The 21,146-nt window shown below is 34.9% G+C and overlaps 1 protein-coding gene across 1 annotated transcript; it reads left to right on the forward strand.

Annotated features, from left to right (window-relative positions):
• Nucleotides 1-8,876: 8,876 nt before the first annotated feature.
• Nucleotides 8,877-21,061, forward strand: LOC121431167 (EGF-like repeat and discoidin I-like domain-containing protein 3). The gene is made up of 8 exons (XM_041628674.1): nucleotides 8,877-8,919; nucleotides 9,716-9,733; nucleotides 12,042-12,161; nucleotides 12,894-12,998; nucleotides 13,843-14,010; nucleotides 14,607-14,780; nucleotides 15,778-16,112; nucleotides 21,008-21,061. The coding sequence occupies exons 1-8, from the start codon at nucleotides 8,877-8,879 to the stop codon at nucleotides 21,059-21,061; spliced, it is 1,017 nt and encodes a 338-aa protein (XP_041484608.1).
• The last annotated feature ends 85 nt before the right edge of the window (nucleotides 21,062-21,146 follow it).

Consider the following 21,146-nt stretch of genomic DNA (forward strand, 5'->3'; position numbering starts at 1 on the left):
AACACATTGGAGGTTTTAACTATTTTTCAATAGAAATTAAATTAAGATGGAAATGGAGGGACCCACTAAAAAGCAATGCAAAGTATTCCAGCTTTCCTGGAAAGCTGGAAATCCTGGTCATGTTGGAGTTGAATATTTAACATAAATTTTGTTAGAAAAAAATGCAATAGTAGCATTAGTCACACGTTTACATATCTTGAAAAATAAATTTTGTGTTATTTTACTTTGCGTTTTCTCCAGTCTATTCTTGTCTTTCTGCATTTGATTTCATATATATATATATATATATATATATATATATATATATATATATATATATATATATATATATATATATATATATATATATAACAATCTCTACTCAAGTCATTCAAATTTCCATTAAAACGTTTCCAGGAAACCCTAGTACAAAACACAGTGTCAAAAATGAAAGAGGTTTGGTTGTTTTTTTAATGATCCGCTGAGACAATAATATCAGCTTTATGATAAACTAATGCAATAACTTATATTCGTGATAATAGACACAACTTTGTATATTGCATTTAAAGTAACACGCATGCACGTAGTTAGAAACTGAGATTTGGAGTTTAAATGTGTTTATCATGTCTCTCATTACACAGGTGTAAATTAATTTACTGTTGACAATAAATGGACATTTTATACCATAAAATTTATTACTTATTTTAATAAATACAATCAATTGGTACATTCCTTTATTATCATTTTTTTTACTCATATCCCAGAGTGTCTTGTCTCGATTATAATGTTGTTTAATGATATTGATATGCTGAGAAGCGGCGTTACATATACATTTAACGTTACGTCGTTCATTCTAACTAGCAGAGATTAAGAATAAATCTAGATGGAATGTATTTAACATGTTTAAGGATCAATCGAATTCTGGATTTAGTTTGAATCCTAAAGATTCATTTTTAAATATTAAAGGCCCGTATTCTTAGATCAGGTCTAACTCTGTGCTAAAATTATATGAAGCCCAAAATGTAATAATTGCATTTACATTAATCTGTTAATGTTTCCCATAATACTGTGCTCCTTCCCTATTCTTTTTTGGTGAGAACAATTACCTTATTTATTGTTCGGAGAAATTTAAAAGCAATTAGTGAGACACATTAGATAATATATTGAACCTTTACTGTCAGAGATTTATGTTACAATTTGTGGGGGAGCCGTGGTGTAGCGGTTCTTACTCTTGTAAACAGAGGGTAGTCAGTTCGAATCTAACCGCGGTCTGGTGTCATTTGGCAAAGCGTTAAACCAACGTTAAGCAACCGAACAAAATAAATTAAATTCAATTTTTCAATTTAATTCAATTTATTTTTCTCAGTATAAAAACAATATAAATAACAATATAGATAGTACAAACATGAAAAAAATCAAACATAGACATAAATAAAGTATTATACTGAAAGGGTAGCTGCCAAAAAAAACCCCGTTAACCTTACAGTCGGCCGACCCAAATAAAATAATACATTAAGAACAATTAAAGTAGAAAAGGGGAAAGAATTACCTAACTAACCTGAACAAACAATCAGAATAATAATTACATTAAAAGTGAATAAGTAGTGATGATTTGGTATTTACAATTTCTCCTAAAATATTAAGAGAGCAATTTTCCTTCATTTCTTAAGCAAAATTTGAAACCTCTGCAGTTACCTATATTTGAAAATATTCTGTTGATTCATATTAACCCCCAAAGTATTAATGATAGTAGATTTTTTATGCTTTGTGTATTTTTATAATTCTATTTTGATACTGTTATGTTTCATGCTGTTTTTTATGTAAAAGTTCTGTACAATTCAGCTCTTGCTGCGAACAGTCTTTGAATAAAATACCATTATTATTATTATTATTTACTTTGATAAAGTATTCCAAATTAATGGTACCCTATAAAAAATGAAATGATCTTTCGAAATAATTTTGTTCTTACTTTAAACAAAATTTACAGTTAATAAACATGTGCATTAACCTAACCAGCCAGACAGTCTGGCGATGAGTTGTATTGTTCGTCACCAAGTTTAAATAAAGCGATGTATTAGTAAATGAATCTTCAATTCACGTTGCTCTTCTTCACGACAGTTGACTAAAAGGTGACTACAAGAACAGACGTGTGCCACTCCAAACTATCACATTTCAGTTTCCAGCAGATTGAAATGATTCAATTTGACTAGGATGACCGTTTCAATGTTATAAATTGCAAGGATGGAGGTAAATATTTGCCTTTCTATCAAGTAGGCTATTTTAGGTGTTACCAGAGCCCTTTATCTTATAAGTGCTATTTTTCATAAAAATGCTCCCTCACTGACGTGTTCTGTGCCCTTTTCACCTAATAAGGACCAATTTTATGCGTTAACAAGTGCCATATCTCTTATCATTGCCAAAGTTTGCCAAAAAATCCCCCTCACGAACATGTTCTGTGCCCTTTTCACCTGAATAAGACTCGTTTTGTAGCAAGTGTCCTTTTGCCATCTTATTAGTGCCCTTTCTCGTATCAGTGGCCCTTTTAACCCAAGAAAAAATGCCCCAACGAACGTGTTCTGTGCCCCTTTCACCTGAGAAGTATCCGTTTTATTTCAGAGCAGATGCTTCCTTGCCTTCTTGTTAGTGCCCTTTCTCGAATCAGTGCCTCTTTTTACCCCCAAAGTGCCCCTCACGAATATGTCCTGTGCCCCTTTCACCCGAGAAAGATCCGTTTTATGTCGTCCGAAAGCGCCTCAATTATCGCTTCGCTCACTCGCTTTCCAAAAAGTTTACGCGTGCTGTCCCCAGCAAAACAATTTCTGCTTACGCCCATGTTTAAGACAGTGCCCTTTTGGAAATAGACGGTGCCCCTTTTCCCTGTGCCCCTCCCACTTTCAACTTCGCTTCCTGGAAGAAACAATGCATAATTATTCAAAATAACACAGACAGTTCTTTGAGTTCAGTGATATTTTATTACTAATGTTGAAGATTAATTAACTTAATCAAAATCTATTAAAAGTGAGCAGCGATCATTTTCTTGGCTTTAAAAATAATGTAGACCGCAGCGGAGATACTTCCATGAAAAGCAAAGCCTGTGTAATTCACTTTCAATTCCTGTTCAACAAAACTATACAATGTGAGGTAACTTTGCTGGAAAATTTGACAGAATCCAGAATGATCAAAATTTGAGAGTGAAACTTGCTTAAGTTGGAAGCATTAGCATGCCACGGAGGGATTATTCATGTTCGGTAGGGTTTTAAAGAGAAACAAAAACAGAAATTGATTGTCAGAATAATTGAATAATAGTAAAAGTCATTTCAAAATAAAACATTGGTCAAGCGACTTACCAGGCCACGTCTAATTGGTTTGAAACGTTACTCGGTATACCTTAATCTGAAGAATTTATTTCTCATAACTACACTGAAATATTTAATGACTATAGCAGGGGCGGGTCCAGGATTTTCCAAGAGGGGTGGGTACTTTTTCCCGAGAAAAAAATTAACAAGCCCAAAAAAGAATAATAATAACAAAATAAAGTCTCCATTTTCAAATTATTTTTTTGGGGGGCACAATTCTGTCTTAACGGCATTTTAACATTATGAATTTTAGTTGTGCCTCTAAAAGGGGAAGGGGAGGGCACGGGCCGGCTTCCCCCCCCCCCCTGATGCTCCAGTGGACCGACGATACTCTTATCGTTGTTCTCCACTGCTGAGTGAAAATTCTTGAAAATATACTTTTTATTATTCTGAATTTTCATAATGCACATCTAACTTGATGTTGGTTACTTGTGAATGTGAAAGAGATCTCGCACAATAAACGAATCTGTTTGATATCTTCAGGATTATGTGTTAGGCCTAACATCGTCTCTGATGTTCATCTGCATCGCTATTATTTCTCTATCGGGTAAGTGAATGCGGTACAAAGCGTTTTTTAACGTATTTGTTTGTGTGTGTGGGTGTTTGCGCGCGAGGGTGTGGGTTTAGGGGTGGAGGGGTGCGGTACGCGGTGTGCGTGTGTATGAGTATTACATATTGTACATTGGTTCCCAGAATAATAATCAGAAAACACCTAGAATCATCGATGTTTTATAAATCATATATAACTGTATAATATATATATATATATATATATATATATATATATATATATATATATATATATATAATCATATGAGATATATATATTCTAGAATATATATATTATATACATGTATATTATAGATTGGGACGTCCTGCATATTGCGAAAAGATTTGGAATAGAGAAAAGTGGCAGGCGTGGGATTTTGCCAGAGCTGTCCTCCAGTCCCCTTTTCAAACAAGATCGAAAAAGAAATTTCGCTCTATGAAATCGAACCCTTGCCCCAACCAAACACAGAATGTGTGTACATAGGCTTCCTGATGGTTAGTCCAATTGTTATCATGGAGGCCTAGCTTTGTTGCAGTATCAAGCAGCATCGTATTGCATTATAAAACGGATCTTAATTGAATTGAATACTGGCCTGCATTTACAATAATGGATTCATGACATGACCGTAGGAAGTGGGGTTGCTGAAGGACCCCAAGACTTTATTAAAGGCATGGTCACACCGCCTGAGCGTCGGAGCGGTCGTGGAGCGGTAGGGAGAGGGGGTCGAATTTCGCTCACAAAATTGGGGAAAAAAAATCGAAAACAAAATAGAAACAATCGAAATCGAAATGGTGAACGGGAGCGAGCGGAGATGATTTTTCTCTCTCTCCGCTCCACGACCGCTCCAACAACGCTCGGGCGGTGTGACCAGGCCTTAAGGGGGGGGGGGGGGTGCTGCGTGTATTTTTTTTCGCAATTAAAATTGGTAATTTTTTGGTTGATTCATCTCCAGCAATTCACTCTATTGCTGCTGCCGAACGATTGAAACTGTCATGCTGCGATGATGGATACAAACTGAACTACACCTTACCAATGTTTAACCAGTGTCCAATGAAGGAGGATCCTGAAATGGGTCTGATACAAACCATACCCAAACTGATCCCTTCTCCAACATTCGAAGATGGTTGTTCTGTCAGACAAAACAGAACGGGTATACCAGAGGGGAAGCGTATCTGCAGAATTCCGGGTACGATACACAGCAAGAACTGTGGTGTTAACCGGTGTACATAGAGGACCACACCAATTATTTTACACCGGTGTTAAATTGGTGGTGTTAGTTTTGCACCTATAGGTGTTATCACAACACCTATGGTTGTTACATTTACACTTTTAGTGTTATGTTCAATCTCTCGGGTGTTATTTTAACACCTCAGGGTGTGGTGCTCTATTAACACCAATTGGTGTCAGTTTTAACACCACAGTTTTTACAGTGTATATGAACTAAACTATTTTCAAGGAACTTGGTAATAAGAATGTGCCCCTATTACAATGAAAGGCCATAATTATTTATTCCAATAACTTGTAAATGTGTTTAGGTATTTGGGTAATACATATGGGGATTTTAAAACCGTTTTCTTTTCCATCAAATTCTCAAGGTGTATCATCCAAAAATGCAAATACATAATTTACCAACAAATGTAAAATGATGATGACAATAATAAAAATGATGATGATAATAATAATGATAGCAATAACGAAAGTAATAGAAATATAAATTATGATAATAATAATCATGATAATAATAATAGTAATAATAACAGCAATAATGAAAATAATAATGATTAACAATCATTTTTATAATTGTTATTCCTTTTTTCTTTCTCTTTTCATGTATGTGTTGGTTTTTCTTGGGACCGGTTTATGAACCATGTTTTCCTGTTAACTTTTCTTTATTCAACTAAAAAGATTGTTCCTTTGAGCCATGTGAAAACGGCTGGTGTGAGGAGTCTATGACTAGTTATGTTTGCCATTGCTCACCGATGTTCATCGGCCCACAGTGTGAAAAACGTTAAGTATAACGACATTCGTTGGTGTACCTGTACACTTTTAAAATAGAGGGCAAAAAGTGCCCAACTTTTAACCAACCCTGGGCAACATACTCTCCACACAACTATTTGTTAAAATATGCCCAATTTAGGTAATAAAAACAAATAATTAGATAATAAATTTGTTCAATAGCATAATAATTGCCCAAAATATGTACATTTTTACCGACATACATTACCCAACACAGTGGACAGTATGTTTCCCAACTTTATAAGTGTGTAGCATCATTATTCGATGAGTCTGTTATTATTTTAAAACCAGACTTTTATTATGTTTTCAGTGTTTTGTTCGTTGGATTTACTTTATTCATTTGGACATAACCATTCCAGCCGAAGGTCCCCTTAAACATGAATTAATCAAAGTTTTGATTAAGCGCTGTGTATAATCATGTTGTCGTTCTGTATTCATGTACCATAAACTTGCTTCAGCGTGCATTGGACATGTTGGAAACGACTGGTAATACGCAGAATTTAGATTGCCTTCTTAAATATAGGCATCGAATGTAGCCCCATCCTCGTTTACATGAAGAAAAGACTCTAAAAAATAGTGTGTATGATCACAAGTCAAGGACTTTTTTTTCCATTTTGCCATGTTTGACGCTTTGTTTTAGATACACCTGTCTCCATAATATCGACCGACTAATTTTCTAACTCATTATCTTTTCACCAGACACCATATATTTTTCAAACTGCACAGCAAAAACTGCGGTGTTAACAGATGTACATATAGAGGACCACACCAGTTATTTTACACCGGTGTTAAATTGGTGGTGTTAGTTTTACACCTATAGGTGTTATTAAAACACCTTTTGTTGTTACATTTACACTCTTTGGTGTTACGTTTTATCTCTAGGGTGTAATTTCAACACCTCAGGGTGTGGTCCTCTATTAACAACAATTGGTATCAGTTTTAACACCGCAGTTTGTACAGTGTTAGAGTACTTTGAACTGCATATTCCGTTACGAATCTACACGTCTCCATGGTTTTCTTACATACCATAAACTGCTGTAGTCACTTAGGCACGAACTCATTCTCCATCTGGTGTTTATCATCAATTAAAAAATTCACACAAACAAATAAACTTATACCCATCCGCTCATGCATAATTTTTTTCATAAAATTCAACTAGCAAAGTGCGTGGGTGTTCATCAAACAAAGATCAGTAGAGCAAACAGTAAATAGACGTCTTCAAACGACTAATATTGTGTTTCATAAAACAATTAAAAAAATGTTATTAAATCGATAAAAGCAGCTATTCTCAAAGTAAGCGATCTCTAATAAAGTATCAAACAGAATGAAAAAAAACTTTTATCCTCTTCAAGTGTTTGTTCTTTTTTTTTGTTTTATGAAACCGACTTCAAACCAGGTTAGCTATGCACCCTCCCTTTTTTGACATGTTTCTGCTTTTGTATTCGATCAATTTAATTTGGATAGACACAGTCACCCAAACTTCAACTTAGTCGCTCTGTCTGTTTTATTCTCAAATTGTCTGACGATTATTTGTTTTCACATTTTTTTATAAACAGATATATCAATTCATATCATCATTTTGTTCAGAATGGTTTCTTCGTGTTTTTGTTACTAAAACATTTGTATATTGAATTTGTAATCAATGATTCTTCATTCTACACAGCAAAAACTGTGGTGTTAACTGGTGTACATAGAGGACCACACCAGTTATTTTACACCAGTGTTAAATTGGTGTTAGTTTTACACCTAAAGGTTTTATTACAACACCTTTTGTTGTTACATTTACAGTCTTTGGTGTTATGTTTAATCTCTAGGGTGTAATTTTAACACCTCAGGGTGTGGTCCTCTATTAACAACAATTGGTATCAGTTTTAACACCGCAGTTTGTACAGTGTGAGAGTACTTTGAACTGCATATTCCGTTACGAATCTACACGTCTCCATGGTTTTCTTACATACCATAAACTGCTGTAGTCACTTAGGCACGAACTCATTCTCCATCTGGCGTTTATCACCAATTAAAAACTTCACACAAACAAATAAACTTATACCCATCCGCTCACGCATAATTTTTTTTCATAAAATTCAACTAGCAAAGTGCGTGGGTGTTCATCAAACAAAGATCAGTAGAGCAAACAGTAAATAGACGTCTTCAAACGACTAATATTGTGTTTCATAAAACAGTAAAAAAATGTTATTAATTCGATAAAAAACAGCTATTCTCAAAGTAAGCGATCTCTAATAAAGTATCAAACAGAATAAAAAAAATGTTATCCCCTTCAAGTGCTTGTTCTTTCGTTTTTGTTTTATGAAACCGACTTCAAACCAGGTTAGCCATGTACCCTCCCACTTTTGACATCTTTCTGCTTTTGATATTTGTTAACACTTTATTCGATCAATTTAATTTGGATAGACACAGTCACCCAAACTTGAAACGTAATATTACAACATCGTTATCATAGAATTCTTCAACTTAGTCGCTCTGTCTGTTTTATTCTCAAATTGTCTGACGATTATTTGTTTTCACATTTTTTTATAAACAGATATATCAATTTATATCATCATTTTGTTCAGAATGGTTTCTTCGTGTTCTTGGTACTAAAACATTTGTAAATTGAATTTGTAATAGATGGTTCTTCATTCTAGGACTATACTTGCGTTTCTCATTCGAATTCTTGATTGGAGTAAAAACTGTTTTGCTAGTAATACCGAATTATATCACCTTTATTAACCATATACATGTGCATATACAGAAAAGCAAGGATAGTCCCAATATAATGTAACTCATTTTAATTCCTCGATAAATAAAAATGGTTTGTTCAGTTATTTGATATGTAAATATTTCTATTCTTACACTTTATTCTTACACTTCTTTATTTGCAAATCCAATCGTGATACAATTTTCATTCAACTTGTTCTATTTTGCTGACCCGTTTTATTGAGCAATTAAATACACATTTTGATATTCCTGATGTCATGGATATTCCTGATGATACAGTTTTCTCGGATGGTCACAGCAGTATGTAAACGCAATCATTTTGGTGCTTGTCACATTATCCTCAAGTGTCCTCTATCACCACAGCGCATTAAGACGTTTTGGCAACGGGAAAACTCTTCACATTGCCTTGATTGCATTGAAAATGCAATTAAAATCACAGTGGGGAGCTGAAAGGCTTTTTGTCAAAATTTGGTGGACTGGGACAGCAAATCATCAGAAGATTTGCACGGGATGAACAATAGCAAATATGTCGTTGTCCAGAGTCAAGAGATTCCGATGCTGTCCCGGTCTCTCAGTTTTTTTTTTTAATTTTTTTCTTGTCTCTCATATATTGATTGAATTTCTCAATTACATTTATAGCTGTAGCTGATGTGTATAGTTAGTCCTTTTTCATTCATTTGAAGAATTGTGCTCTACATTAAAGTGAACCGGGACGGCGTCAAATTGACGAAAAGAAATAATCGCTCGCGTACAATTTTCGCGTTTACTACGGGGCCGCTCTCTACAACGCACCAATTCCTTTGAAAATACATACCTGATTTTCGCACGCGGAATGAAGCGTATAGCTTTTAATTGCGTGATTTTAAGCGTAACAAAGCCTGATCGAAGCGGGAAATGGCAAACAAAATCCAAACATACACACACGACATATCCCAAGATATTTACAAGTATGTAATTTATGCACTCACCATTTTTCTGAATCAATGCTGTATGTTAAACCTCTTGTTTCAAATTCTTTAGCTATATACACGTATGACCTTTTAACTTTGCTTTTTAATGAAAACTTTCATTTTTATCATAATCTATCCCTTGTCAGGTCTACCATCCATGTCAGGTACGTGTCATAATTGATATTTTGAAAGACATGTTGCTTCGCACTCCTTTTATGATTCATAAATGTGTCTATTTTCCTGAAGTTATTCAATAATTAAGCCCCCCCCCCAAAAAAAAAAAAATGTTTGGGCGAATCTATTGCTTTATATGAATTAATCAGGATTTCTCATGCAAAAGGGAATCCCTTTCCCAAGAAGTATTGACACTCTCAACTCCTTATCTAAGAGGTTATAATCTAAAAATGATGATAATGATAATAGTGTTGACGATGATTGCGATTGTTTTGGGGCACGATGTGGATGCATAACGCCTATGCTTAGTATAAGGAGACGAACTACTGAGATAGAGAGTGAGAGAGGGGAATTATGTATACCGATTTCTATCACAATTAACTTTAAATAACATGTTTTGCATGAACCCTACTTTTGCCATATTCATTGTGTACAGTTCTGTTGGTGATAATATATACATTTTGTCTTCCGCGTGTTATAACAAATTTATCTCGAGATTTTCTGTTATAACTTAGGTAGTATTTAGCATGATAAGATAGCGCACTCCAATGCAGTGATATCGTACTACCTTTCTAAGATGTCTAAGAATGGGTTATACAGTGCGTCCCAGAAAAAACGAAACCGAGATTAAGCGATCATTTATCATAACTTAATCATAAGGAAAATAGACAAATGACCTACCAATTTAAAGCTTAGAATCTCCTTTTTCATCTGATATTACTTGGATTATTTTTCATTAACGCATGACTGAAAAAATACAATTTGAAGAAAGGATATCAAAAACTCATTTGTCGGGGGGTATCTGGGTTTCTAAAAGAAAACCACATTCTTGAAAAGTTCAATATCTTATCTTTAATTTGATACCTAAATTTTTTTTGAAATGTCATCATAACTTAAAAAAATATATGGACTTAGTTCATGAAACTTAAACATAAGGTTAATCAACTTAGTATTACTGAACATCAGGTCAAATGTCATTTAGGGTCAATGAACTTTGGCCAAAGTGGGGGTATCTGTTGAATTACCATCATAACTTTGATAGTTTATGAATCTGATTCATGAAACTTGGCCATAAGAGTAATCAAGTATCTTTGAACATCCCGTCCAAGTTTCAGGTTACATGACCAAGGTCAAAGGTCATTTAAGGTCAATGAACTTTGGCCATGTTGGGGGTATATATTGTTGAATTACCATCATATCTCCGTAAGTGTATTGGTCTAGTTCATAAAACTTGCACATAAGAGTCATCAAGTATCACTGAAAATTTCATGCGAGTTTCAGGTCACATGACCAAAGTCAAAGGTCATTTAATTTCATTGAACTTTGGCCATTTTAGAGGTCATTATTAGATTGCTGTCATAACTTTCAAAGTTTATGGATATAGTGTATAAAATGTTGAAATAGGGGTAATCATGTATCAATGACAAGTGTTAGGTCACATAATCAAGGTCAAATGTCAATGAACGTAGTATTGTATCATTATATGAATGGTGTTTTTTGTGAATAATTATTTTATAGTAGTTTTCAAAGTCAGCACTGCTGCTATATTGACTCGCGTGATGCAGGTGAGACAGCCAGAAGCATTCCACTTGTACATATGACTATTCTGTAAACAGGTCAAATTGGGATATTTTGAAGTAACTAACTCCGTGAAATGTCGCGGGTTTTGTCATGCATAAGGAAATGAGGACGAATCAACATAAACATTTTCAAACATTAGTGGGCACTATCTCGCTATCCCTATAATCAATATGCTTGGTATTCGGCTCGGATGTGTACGATGGTACCTTTTGGCAGTTCACTTATTTATTAAAATAGTTTATACTAAATAAATGATCAATATGAAAGAGTAGAATTTACTCTTTTTAAAAAACTGCTACAATATAAAAAAGAAGATAAAAAAGATAAAGAAATATATTCGATTCACGTGAGTTTGTAGGTAGACATTAGGCACAAGAGAATTTTGATGAATCTGGGGGTGTTTCATAAAGCTGTTCGTAAAGTTACGAACTACTTTACGAACGACTGGAACCTGTTCTTGGGTCATAACTCAATTACATAGGGATACCAGATAGCACAAGAAAGGATCACCAGTCGTGCGTAAAGTCATTCGTATCTTACGAACAGCTTTATGAAACACCCACCAGGCATATTTGCTCAGTTGGACAGCTGACTGTAAAGTTTCTGCTTCTAGCAATGTACTGATTGCATTATTTAAAGATCTGAAGGTCGGTGTACTTTGTTCAAATGACCTTTTTAATCATAATTTTTCTGATTCAGTACATATTTTTCTCACAGATTGCAGGGACAATAGTGATTTCTGCGAATACTGGGCTGGAGTGGGAGAATGTGAAGTCAATCCAAGATATATGTTGTTCCACTGCAAAGTTAGTTGTCATCAATGTGACATTGGCACAGGTAAGCATAAAAACTAGGCCCAGATCAAGGGCGGTGGAGCAAATTTGAAAGTGGGGGAGGGGCACAGGGGAGAAGGGGCACTTTTTCTTTCGGAAAGGTAATATCTTAAACAAATTTTAAAAAAATCACTCAAAAAAATGTACAGTGGTGCAATGAGCCAAAAATATTAGGGGGCTAGATATGTTGTACTACGTAAGATTTATAAAAAGCTGCGAGAGAGCAAAAAGTATGACAGTTTTATATTACACGAAAATCATATTTTGTGATAGATTTTGAAATAACATCATATTTCACCCTTCTCTCTTTTTTTGTTGGTCGTGAGATATTTCAGTGGGGGCTATAATATCCCCATCCCCCACCATCTATACGCCACTGCTTATGTACCCCACTCACATGACTCATGAAACTTAATCCACGTATGATTATTCTTACAAGTTTTTTCCTTCATAAGTAGTAACATCTAAAAATGAGAATATTGTTTTCTTGTTTCAAAGGGGCCCTTATTAACACGTAAAACGAGTCATTCTCACGTAAAGGGGCACAAACCACGTCCCTGATCAAGAGGGGCATTTTTCTTGGGTAAAAAAGACGCTTTTTATTGTTTCGAGAAGTGGGAGACGCTGTGACACCCGGCCCCCAGGATCGCTGTCCCTGGCCGTGTTTAATGAAGGAATCACAAGCTGAAGGACAATACGACTAAACAAAATCGTATGGTCTCTTCCCATTTTGTAGTTTGTAAATCAAATCCTTGCCGTCATGGAGGCTCGTGTGAGGAGGCCGAGATAGGGTTTAAATGTATGTGTCCTGAAGGCTTTACCGGTGAGCTGTGTGATTATGGTAAGTATGTCAGGGGACTCAACTAATTTACACCAACGTAAAAACAGAATCGCCAATGTGGATATAGAAATGTCAGGGCAGTTGCACCCTGTTCAAAAGCACTTCATTGAAAGACAGGATCCGAGGGAAAATAAGATATATTTTGATTATGATGAAATAATACGAAGTATTCTTTGTTTAGCGAGACAGGAAAATATCATGATTACTTATTATGTCCCTTTTAGGTCTGAATACATGGAATATCAAAAAATTTCAGCTCGCGCTTCGCGCTCGCATTATTTCATCACTGAGATACATATCCGTTTAATGTCATTGTCCTTAATATATCTTTATTAGGTCAGTATACAGTCCTGGCAACTGAGCGCGCTTAAGTGACTCAAAATTTTTGCTGGTACCGCCAATGCTGTGATCCCCGGTACGCCACTGCATTTGCATGTTACTGAATTGTGCATTAAAAAAAAAAAATAAGCGAAACCAACGAGTTACCAGCTGGTAACTCCTTGTCGAAACTTTGAAATGTCCTAACTTTCTTATTTTACATCAGATTTTGATGACATTTTTAGCGTTATTCTAGTTTTATTTTTTTTTTAAAAGACGACAAGGCCATGATTAACCTTTACTTATTGATTTTTATTACTTTCAAATGTTTATATGCATATGCATGTACATGCATGAGAAAGGTTACGGAATATCCCTAACTGGATACAGGCTAGACATTAGTTGACTTGTTTCATTGAATTATGATAATTATATCAATGCAAACAAAAATTCTGTTCCGTAACTTTCAACCGCTACAATAGTTTCACCCCGCTTTCCTGACACGATTTTGTTTTGTTCTCCTTAGATCCCTTCATACAATCAGTGCTGCTCATTGGAGAAAGACGCGGTGAGGGAATAATAACCATCTCCTCTTCTTCTGATGCTGGAGGTCCGACCAAATACATGATGATACACCAAGATGGGTGGAATTCCAATGCCTCTAGACTAGTTTGCCAGTATCTGGGTTTTAAAGGTAACATTTCATGCCAGCTATATGCCGGAAGTTAGACACGACAGTCATACTTTCAATTTAGGCGACATTGTTTTTTTTTTTTAAGATTTAGGAACTTGGCTGCATTTAATTTATCTTAGCTTTTTTACCCTGTTGAAAATATGTACGTAATCATCATATGTTGCTTTCAATGCATGATAACAAATTTCTAGGTGATTTGAATTTGGACGCGATCTTTACCAAGCATAGTTTGGGAAAATTTATATTTCTACATCCAAATCTCCTACATCCAAATCTCCTACAGTTCATCCAATCATTATCTGTTCTAGCTTCGATCTCCTTCGCCATCGGCTACTCGGTTGAACCTGCCTCGTCAATTTCAGATATTAAGGCATGCAATACTGGGGACACAGGATGGTCTAGAAAGTGTGTGTGTGTGTGATGACCTTGAAAATACACATTCAACTGGTCATGTTTAGCTTTTGAACACGTTTATTCGAAAGGATAGAGGGGGCTCCAACACGACGACTGCCCAGTTCTGCGCCCCCTTCAATATATGAATATGTGATATTTCCCCCGATCGGATCCTGTTAATTTATTTCATTTTTGGTTACAAGGTGTCTATGCGACAGTGACTAGCAACCACTTCAATGTGTCATCTTTGAAAAACAACACCAAATCAGCGTTTGTGGAATGTCCAGTTAACGCTACCATCATCACTGATTGCATGTATAACGACACTCGGGGTGATCAAATGAAAAATGAATCTATCGGAGTCGTCTGTTGCTCAAGTGAGTAGTTGCCGAAAACAGTTTGGATGTACACATTAGTTATTATTCTTAAAAAAAATTACGAACTTTACTTTGGAATTGCAATGTGTCAGTCTATGAATATCTACCTGTATGCAAATGTATGAAATAACTTCCAAATGGAGATCTATGGAGCATTCTATGAAGTCTACATGTGGCGTCGCAACACACAGATGGGCGAGAGAGGTCGGGATTAACCTTGATGAAACTGGGGTGAATTCTGAGCATGAAGTAAAATGTCTGTCGAACATCGTGATTTTTAGACAATCAAATTTAGTCGTTCTTAGAATCAAATCTCACATGATTACACGCTTTTTTAGTTATGAAAATTAAAATCTCAAGGATTTCCTTCAATATTCATATAAAAAGATACATGGGCTCTTCTTGATCAAAGCTTTTAAACTGATAACAAAAATGAAATTCCATGATATAAGCGACTTCTATAGCCTTACTCAACATGTTCAAGGAATTTTCAACCATGAGATAGACGGAGTAACAGTCTTGCATGTATATGTTACAGGTTAACTGAAAATAATCACAACAGCGAAATATAACATGAAATGCATTTGTTTTATATATATATATATATATATATATTAAACATTACATCTACAGAATAAGAGCTTATTTTCACAGACGAAAAATTACACCATAAAGTCACACCTACATGACATATGAATACGAGGGGATGTGATATGAATTTGTATATGTGATCAACCGCTACGTGTGTCTCTGTGTTTTTGTTTTTTGCTTTTGTTTGTGTGTGTGCGTGTTCTTTTCTTTTTACAGGAAATAATCTTGGAAAGTAATTTCATATATGTATGAAGTGATTATTATGGATTATATCCCCGAACACTTTTGACTATTTTTGCGTCAAATAGTTGTATTTCACCCCTCCCCCCCAAAAAAAAAAAGTGATTCCACTTCTTTGGTTTCAACTATTAAAAAAAAGTTACAAATTATTCTGTCAAACCTACAGTTAACCAGTTCTGCGACCCTCCAGGCAGCCCAGTCGGTCTTGAAAACGGTAACGTTCCAGATGCGGCTATCAGCGCCTTTAGCCACCATGTCGATTTTCCGCCCTCCTTTTCACGATTGAACGGACTGTTAGCCTGGGTTGGGGATATTGGTTCGCTTAACCGTATGTGGATCCAAGTCAAGTTTGACTCGGTTTACCTTATTACTGCGGTTATAACACAAGGAAATGGGAACAAGATATCGGGTGATTTAAGAGTGACGTCATACACTGTCTCGTCTAGCGTTGACTGTGAGACATGGATTGAATATTTGGATACGAGTTCAGGAACGGCGAAGGTAATTATCTTGTCATTATATCTTGATTAACTTTACTATTCTTTATTCAAACGGATGAATTGTGACAAAGAGGGATTTTAATCTCGAACTTTGGCAACATTTAATGATTGAAACATCTAGGAAGATGGGCAATTCAAGACTAGAACAACTTTTCCCTTTGTCAATAATGATGTAAAAGAGCAATCTTATTAGTGTTACGAACCTTTCACGAGGCTTCTAAACAATGATAATAGTCCCAGCATCTCTGTTTTATCGGTCGCTTCACAAGACAAGCCTCGAATGACAGCATAACTGGGGCCCGTCTTACAAAGAGTTCAGATTGATCCGATCAATCGCAACTATGGAAAGCCAGCAAAGTCAACATAATGCATGTTTGTTCATTTTTTTGTTAGATGTGAATGTATATCCTAAGTTCATTGATTTCTTGACAGTTCGGTGTGTTCTCCTTTATTTACAAAGCCTACATTTTGCACATTTCCTGTAGAAAAAAATTATGACACTGATGGATTTACATAGATAATAATAATGATAGTAATAGACATTTATATAGCGCCATCTCTCTAGAAATATATATCGTTGTTATTATTATTGTTAGCCCGGCTTTAGCTCGAGATGCCTTTCAGCGCTCATGCATTCAAGGAATTAATCCTGCCGGGTACCCATTTACCTCACCTGGGTCGAGTGCAGCACAGTGTGGATAAATTTCTTGCTGAAGGAATTTACGCCATGGCTGGGAGTTACGATTGATTGGATCACTCGTAACTTTTTGTAAGACGGGGCAAAGATGTAATATTGTTATCAAATCTATCCTCACTTATAATTATATCATTATGATTATAGTGTTCTCGCCTGTAATAGGCATCCCCTCGTGATTAATAAATGCTTATTTTTTTTATTAGGTTTTTCCAGGAAATTTTAACAAGACCATTTCTGTGACACATATTTTCGAGAGGCCTCTCCTATGCCGTTACTTTAGGCTTCATCCCGTTACTAGCGTTCGAACGAGTTTTGGTCTTAGATTTGAGCTAATCGGTTTTGGTCCACTCAGTGATACAATCGGTATGTTATTGGAATACGCTGAATATATTGCTTCTCTCATGAAACTGTCTTACCGTTATTGCATGCATTTCGATGCACTTTATTTCATCACTTTATATTTTACCATCCAGTGTATTCAATTCAATTAAAAATATTCAATTTTTATCCAGTGTATTCAATTTCAATATTCAATTTCATCCAGTGTACTCAATTCAATTAAAAGTATTAAAATATTACCAGTGCTAATGTGCCATTTTTTTTACACTGAGCAGTGGCTGAACAAATTCATGTACCAGGCTGCATTCATATACCAGACTTTTGTTAAGGTTACCTTTACCACTAGGGGGCCTAACGGTCACACCGGTCATTCTCGTGGTGTCCGTTATGTGAACAAAGTGGTTTAAAACGATCCTGCTTTTCATTCGATTCAAGACAATTATTTATTTATCTATTTATTCACTTACCTATTTATACACTCATCTATTTATTTATTTATTCATCTATTTATTTATTTATTTTTCATGTATTTGTTTTTTCATTTATTTCTGATATTTTGACAGGCTCACTCATCACCACCACCAATGATGGTGGTCTCCCAAGAGGCCCTGTTAACAAAATATCAGTTACATGAAATAAACATGGTGGTTTTTCATTTCGTGGCCAAGTTAGAAATAACAAAACGAATAGAAATAATAATAAGCGAGTTACAGTATTAAAAATTTTGTTCATATACAAAAGGTATGCAAGCATGTTATAAGAATAAAATATTGGTATCCTTGTGAATTATATCCATTTGATAATCAAATTTGACGATATGATTCACATTTGTGAAATTTAATTTTGAATCTAGGATATAAAATAACATGGAAATTATATAAAGTAAATTTGAACGAAACACACATCACAAATGAGAGAATGATTACCACTCAACACGGGGATACCATCGAATTCTATTTTAGCCTACATATTTACATTTTTTTCTTTACACTCTGGGCCTTTTAAAACCTGAATCATGATGATTGCAATTCGTATTTAGAATCATCGGACTTTCACACGGTAAATTCGTACCGTAATTTGAGCGAAACTTAACTGGAATTCACCGCCGGAGTAAAGAATTTGAATTCGTGATTCTAGTTTGGTTTCAAAAGTGCTAATAATTCGTCATTAGCCTTATTTTTCACCGGAATCATCATTCAAATTGCCGTGGGAAAGGACGGATTGTAATGATGATGGCAATTTGTCTTAAGAATCATCGGACCTTTCACACACTCGCCGGAAAACTGTGATTTGAATTCTAATTCCTGAGCGAAGGCGGTATGTGTCCTGGGTGATTTTTTCCATCAAAGCACTGCGTCGCAAATACAAACTACGATGAGTGCATGACAATTGAATTATCTACGGAAGTGCTTAAAAGTTAACGTAAGCTCCGCCCCCAAAAAAGACGTTTTGGGGCGATTCCACACTAGAACTTAAAAAATATCATAAATTTCAACATGCTTTCAATAAGTCATAAGTAGTGTAATATTTTACTATGATACCTACATTTTATGAAAATTATGAGTTTTAACCAAAGTGAAGATAGATATAGTTTTAATTGGGGGAACAATGGAGTTTTAAATTTTCAATAATTTTGCTAATTGAATAGTCAAGTACAAACACCGCCTGAAATAATTATTTGCAAAGCACGAGAAGACTGAAAATATTGCAGGTCAATAGAATAATATATCATTGAATGTTCCAAATAATATCTACAATATTTTCATGTTCCATAATAGGGGCAGCCCTGATTTTTCCGAACCTATTTTCGGCAATGTCCCGTACGACACATGACAATGCAAAAGTTTTTCCTACAATTTTATTTTTGATGATGCAATTTCATAAAATCAGTTTCTTTTTCTTTGACTCATGGGTGATCGATTTATCCCATAAGGATCTAATTTCTGCCCTTCATTTTTCAATTATTGTCCCATTAAAAGTTGTCCCGTACGACACACAATATATAATGCATTTAATTGCAGGATTTGGATTCAGAAACCATAAATAGTAGGCATATTTAAATTCATTTAATTGATTTAACATAAAGTGAACTGAAAAAGTACTTTGTTTATATCCATAGAACATGAAATAGGTGATTCTAAACATTTTAATTGATTTCATGTAGGCTTATTCTTTCGTGAATCCCTTCAGCTCAACTGATGATTTTCACTGATCAGAGCAGGTTAATTTCTTTTCATTGAGCATGAAAAGAAAACCTTTATAATTATTTCAACCTAGCCTGGAAGATGACTTCCTCTTGCATGCTAATGTGGAATTATTATAAGATGTAAATACAAATCAATCATCATGATCATCTATTTGGACTTCCCTTGATGATCACTATTTTTTATATATGAAACTCCTTACCTTTTTTCAAGTTGTAAAAACAAATCTGGAAAATAAGACAAACCATATGGTTTCATGAAATGCAGATGGGTTTGAAAAAGTAGAACCGCATTTCTTTAGATTTTTTTTTGTTAATTACAAGTGACAGTTGTGACATATATCATGTAGATATACATTTTATATAAAAAAATATAACATTTTAGCCCCATAATTTACACAAAGTTTCATTCATTCATTGTTTAAATAGTGTTATTAATTCACTAAAATATAACTTCACACAAAACCTCAAGTTTTTCAGCTCGTTGAAATGCTGTGTACACTTGTACATTTCCCATCATGAAAAAAATTATAACATATTGCCCCCGATTGTATATATTGAGGTTACTTAATTATTTTGTCCTGAATGACTACTTATTAAAAGATTTTTCATGAAAAAGGAAGAATTTAGGGGCAATGCTCCTTCTGATTGATAAAAAGTTATTTTTTTATTATTCAGGCTGCCCAGCACAACACGCAAGTGCCTGTACAACACACAAGTGTCCCGTACGACACATTATTTTGTTTATGATATATTGACAGAAATATTCAGCTAATAGCGGTTTCTAACCTAATGAATGTCTTAGTTTGATAGGATTATCATTATCATCAGCCAAATAATGTGATTGAAGAAGTCAAAGAGACATAAAGTAAGAAAGTTTGGCTTCAATTTAGAGATGTCCCGTACGACACATTTTGAATGTCCCGTACGCCACAATGTTCTCGAAATTTATAATTTGCTTTATTTATTTATGAATGTTTATTTTGCTTTCTTTTATGAATGTGTTCGTTCTTGGGTAATTGAATGTCAATTTGAGTTCAGTTTCTATGAAATTTATCTGCCCAACTCACAGACTTTTGGGTACAAACTTGAGGTTTCTAAAAAAGCCACTTTTTCTGCGTCCGCACGACACATTACTATTTTAAATCTGTATTATACAGGATGTGAATTCAAGTTTTTTTTCAAGAATTTACCTCCGGAGTAGAATTGGTGATTTGTGATTATGATAAGCACTCGTGATTCTAGTTTGGTTTCACACGTGCTAAAAATTCGTCACTTAAATCATCATTCAAATTACGATATTTCTTACCGTGTGAAAGGGGGGCTATATTGCTTGCAAGACCGCTGAAATTGTTATATTGATGTGGACTGCGTGTCAAAAATAAGATATGTAGTACTTTACTTTAAATTTGAATGTGTATATATACCTTAATATATCTCAGATAACCGAGGTTTTAGAATGCGTTTAAAAAAGTGTAGGTGACATTTTAACGGAACTTTCAAGTTGGTTCCAAACTGTAATTCCTGAAATTGAAGGACTATGTTTGTACTTATCTGTCCTAAATCAAGGTTTTTCTATGTAGGCCTATTCCTTACAGCACGTCTTGTACAGTGACCATGTGTGAATTATTCCTTACATTTATTTGGCGTTCAACAGGGAGAGAGTCTCGCCGATCTGGCGCTACCCAGTGGCTGCCGGGCCCACGATTAATGGGGGGGGGGGGGGGCAGAATACTTCTATTATCAGATTTCTATTTCTAACAATAAAATAAAGATTTGTCATTTTATCATATACA

Source organism: Lytechinus variegatus, chromosome 17 (genome assembly GCF_018143015.1).
Source record: "Lytechinus variegatus isolate NC3 chromosome 17, Lvar_3.0, whole genome shotgun sequence".
Lineage (NCBI taxonomy): Eukaryota > Metazoa > Echinodermata > Echinoidea > Temnopleuroida > Toxopneustidae > Lytechinus > Lytechinus variegatus.